Consider the following 4,873-nt stretch of genomic DNA (forward strand, 5'->3'; position numbering starts at 1 on the left):
AATTTAGATTATTTATTCAAATATTTTTAACTACTTTTTAAGATTATATTTTTAAAATTCGATGATATAATTAATTATGTCGTATATTTCACACATTTTATGATATGTATTTTTATAATCAAACATATTTTTTCATCTATATTTTTCTTAAATATAAATTATTGTTTTCAAAAAATATTCTAAAATATATAACTAATATTAAATCTGTTTGCATATGTTTAATTTCGAATTTAATTGTCCATTTTTTATGGTAACAAAATTAAAATGATTTCCATAAATACAGATAGTTTTTGTTTTTTATTTTTTATTTATTTAATTTATTTTTTTGCTGTCTTTTAGTGTGTTTGGCTATAGGTTTGAAATTGTATATTTTGTAATATATTTTTTTCAAGTTTGTTTGGCTACAAAGACAAATAATGATCCCCAATTAATACTATAGATACTATGTATTATATATATTTATATATATATATATATATATATATATATATATATATAAGAAATATCCTTAGTTTTTTTGACAAACATATTTCCAAAGATTTCGAACAATACTAACTGAACTGTTTGTCAATTTTAATGTTCGAAAATATTAATAGAACAATTTAATGAGATAATCAAAAAAAAAATTTCTACCTTTTATTTATCTCTTATTCTTAGAAGTGCAAATGTAAAAGCGAATAGCCTGGCACGTGCGTGCGCTTCCGCATTCGGTTAACCTTGTTAACAATTGTTCCCCTAATTGGCTTGTTTGAGCTAATCTATATAAGTTTGATGTTGACAAGAAAAAAAGAGATAATCAATAAAAAAAATTATCATTAATATTAAGAAAATATTCTTTATAATCATCATATGTATATGTTTTGTTTTTATATTACCCGCAAGATAATTCAAAATTTCTATGTTAAAAATGCTTCAATATAAGAATTTTTTTTTTTTAAGATAAAAATATTAAAAAAAAAAACATGTAACAGAAAAGATAAGGCATGAATGGATCATATGTTATTACCATATTATTGGTCCACGAAAAAAATATCAAAAATTCAAAATAGAGTTTCTGTTGTGTTGTTTTTTATAATCAGAGAGAACAAATTTATTTTAAGGGCAAACAAAACAAAAAATAGTGAGAGGTGTAACTTATCAAGGTATCAAAATGGGCTGCGTTGGTCTTGTGAATTTAACAAGTATCAATCCACATCGGCTTGTGCTCACAAACAAAATCTACAACTCAAGAAGACCATCATCATCCATGGCTGCGATTAGAGCAGAGTCTATGGCTACTGAGAAACTAGGCATCACCGTTGAGAAGAACCCACCTGAGTCCAAACTCACCCAACTTGGTGTTCGTAATTGGCCCAAGTACATACCCTTCTTATCTCCATTCAATTCCATCAATTGATTCATGTATATATCAATCAGAAAGTTTTAGTCTTTTACTTGCCCTGAGAAGAAAAGCCTTAAGCGTTGTTTTGTTGCTGCTTCTAAATTAGTCCTAGTTTCTAGTTTTGTGGGTGTATTTCACAATCTTTACATTAGTTGATGAGTCTGATAATGAAAGGATTAGTCTTTTTTGTTGCCCGGAGAAGAAAGCCTCTAGCTTTGTTTGTTTTTGTTGGATTCAATCTCCATGATTGTGTCATATGTTGAAGTTAGATCGGTAGAGTCTCTGAAAGTGTCAATTTTTATGGCATTGAGTCATATGCAATAGCTCTGGTCTATCTTCAGATTCATCAGTATCCATCAGTTGATGAGTCTGATATTGAAAGAATTAGATTTTTCTGTTGCCCAGAGAAGAAAGCCTCTAGCTTTGTTTGTTTTTGTCGAGTTCAGTCTCCATGATTGTGACATATGTTGAAGTTAGATAGGTACAGTTTCTAAAAGTTTCAATTTTTATGGCTTAGAGTCATTTGCAATTGTGGTCTATCTTCAGATTCATCAATTGATCCATCTGAAATTGAAAGTTGAAACCTTTTTCTTGCCCGGATAAGAAAGTCTCTAGCTTTTTCTTTGTTGTTGTTGTCTCTCTACTGTAATGTAATAAGTAGAAGCTCAGAGAGGTACTGTTTCTCAGTGTTGAGTTTTTTCATTGCACAGGTGGGGTTGTCCTCCAAGCAAGTTTCCATGGACTTACAGTGCTAAGGAGACTTGTTATTTGCTAGAGGGGAAAGTGAAAGTGTATCCTGAGGGATCAGAAGAAGGTGTAGAGATAGAAGCAGGTGACTTTGTTGTTTTCCCTAAAGGAATGAGTTGCACTTGGGATGTCTCTGTTGCTGTTGATAAACACTACCAATTCGAGTGAATGGCTCTCTCAATCTCTGCTCTGCATATTCGTGTATTCGATAAGACTTGACAAATCCTTTTATGTTGATGGATATATACTTAGTGTTGTCTGTCACATACATATATCAGTCTATGCGTTTTCGGGATCTGTTTGCTTCGATATCAACAGAAAATTCCGCGTTATCCCGCTGCTCTTGCTTCCTGCTCAATCCTCGTCAATCAAAATTAAGGTTGGAGTCTCAAAGAAGGATCATAGGTTTAACTGTATTGGTATGAGACTGCTTGGTGTACTATTGAGAGTACTACACACTGTAAATGACATGTATGAGAGATTTAAGTACTTCGTAGGTTTATTCAGTATGAATCTTATAGCTCATTATTAAGAGTAAGAACGAGTAACTTAATATGGTGTTAATGATATGGTTTTAGTTTTACTACTAGTTAGCATTATTGAAATCTAAAACCTTTCTTTACCATGGTTAGGGTCTCAAAATGATGTTTGGAGTCATTATCAAATAATAAAGGGGAATTGTCAAAAATATCACTAAAAACCATTATAAGTTTTATTTTTTCAAAAATACAGCTAAAATATATTTTCTTCCAAAGTTTTCGGAATATTTAAAACTAATTTTTAAATCGTAAACACTAAACCTTACCCCTAAAACCTATATTCTAATTAAAATAATCGAGCCATACATATGAAAAATTTCTACACCTTCAAAAATCAACTTTTTGTGTCTATGGTATTTGTGGAAAAATAAAATAAATTGTGGTATTTTTGTAAAAAAAAAAACTTAAAATATGCTAAATTTTCTCAATAATCAATCTATGAGATTAATATCTTTAACTATATATTTTAATTAGAAAGTAACTAAACCACAAAGTAAATAAATGATTGCACTATGTTTCTATTGACAAAACAACCATCGTTAGCTTTTAGAGAATCTTATATTTAGACTATTGATTCACACCTCAAATTTGGTCGACTGTTTTATTTTATGTGAAAAATTTAATAGTAAAGATCCCTCAAGCCGTGAGAGAGTTTGTTCATGGTCGATATACTGTATATATAAAAAAAATTAATAACTAAGAGATTCTGAGCCAAAACCCATATATTTCCGCAGACCCGAAACTAGAACATGTTATATAGTCTCGTTCCAAACGGCACCTGAACCGGTGACTTTTACACAAATTAAATCTACTTTTTTTGCAATTCGTATACACAAACACTGGAGGTCAACTCCTTACAACAACTGAAATACCAACGTGGAATAAAACTTCTATAAACTAGGAATTAAGGAAAAGTGCTATATATCCACACTCTTTTTGGAACAAACGGACCAAGTCTGATATAGACCAAGTCCTAAACATACTTGGGGATTATTATGTTCACAAAACACGTTTTGGACCAAAGTTGTGATATGTCTATAAGACAGAATGTCCAAAGATATATTCACAAATGAGGCTATTACAACATATATACTGAGAATACAAGTGAGACTAGGTTATTATGAAAGACTCATCTATCCTTTCCATATTCATCACCTACATGCCCCCTCAAGCTGGAGGAACTTTGGTGATTCCAAGCTTGGACACAAAATCTCGAAATCGTGGACCAGACAGCGGCTTTGTCAGAGGGTCAGCTAGCTGATCTCGAGTCGAAACATGTGCTACCCGCAAGATACCAGCCTGGACATTATCACGAATGAAATGATAGTCCAAGGCAAGATGTTTCATACGTGAATGAAATATCGGATTAGCAGCCAAGTGTGTAGCACCGAGATTGTCACAATATATGACCGGAGCTGTAGGCAAGGTGAGACCAAGCTCAGCAAGAAGAGAAGTGATCCATCGCATCTCGGAAGCCGCATTCGCGACAGCCCGATATTCAGCTTCGGTGGATGAGCGTGCGACGCCTTTTTGCTTTTTGGAAGACCAAGATATCGGACTGCCGCCAAGGTAAATAATATAGGCGTTTGTGGACACAAAATCATCGGTGTCACCAGCCCAATCCGCATCGGAGTATCCATAAAGAGGGCTGGACACCGCAGTTACCGAGAGTGGTGTGTTCACCCGAATGAATATACCATGAGTTTGTGTTCCAACCAAATAGCGAAGAACGCGTTTTACCGCAACCCAATGCTCATCGGTGGGACTATGCATAAACTGAGAGAGGCGATTAACAGCAAACGCAATGTCCGGGCGCGTGAAGGAGAGATACTGAAGTGCGCCGAGAACAGCTCGATATTCACGTGCATCATCGAGTTTCTTACCAAGACGGAGAGACAATTTAGGAGTAGGCGAAATGGGAGTGAGCACGGGCTTAGCGTGAAGCATTCTTGTCCGTGTGAGAAGATCAACAATATATTTCTGTTGGCGTAAGTGAAGACCCGCAGGAGTACGAGTCGCCTCAATACCAAGGAAATATTTCAGTGCTCCAAGATCCTTGAGCGAGAAACGAGCTGCAATGGAGGCGACAATGTCACTGAGAAGCGCCGTGCTGCTCCCTGTTATTAGCATGTCATCGACATAAACTAGTATGTAAACAATGTCATGACCGTGGCGTTTAATAAAGAGAGATGTGTCCGCCACCGAG

General features: G+C 34.3%; 1 protein-coding gene across 1 annotated transcript; it reads left to right on the plus strand.

The window, feature by feature from the left end:
* Positions 1-1,079: 1,079 nt before the first annotated feature.
* LOC17881612 lies at positions 1,080-2,634 on the plus strand. Its single transcript, XM_006288814.2, has 2 exons — positions 1,080-1,356; positions 2,092-2,634. The coding sequence occupies exons 1-2, from the start codon at positions 1,151-1,153 to the stop codon at positions 2,294-2,296; spliced, it is 411 nt and encodes a 136-aa protein (XP_006288876.1). The 5' UTR covers positions 1,080-1,150; the 3' UTR covers positions 2,297-2,634.
* The last annotated feature ends 2,239 nt before the right edge of the window (positions 2,635-4,873 follow it).

This window comes from Capsella rubella, unplaced genomic scaffold, assembly GCF_000375325.1.
Source record: "Capsella rubella cultivar Monte Gargano unplaced genomic scaffold, Caprub1_0 scaffold_6, whole genome shotgun sequence".
NCBI lineage: Eukaryota > Viridiplantae > Streptophyta > Magnoliopsida > Brassicales > Brassicaceae > Capsella > Capsella rubella.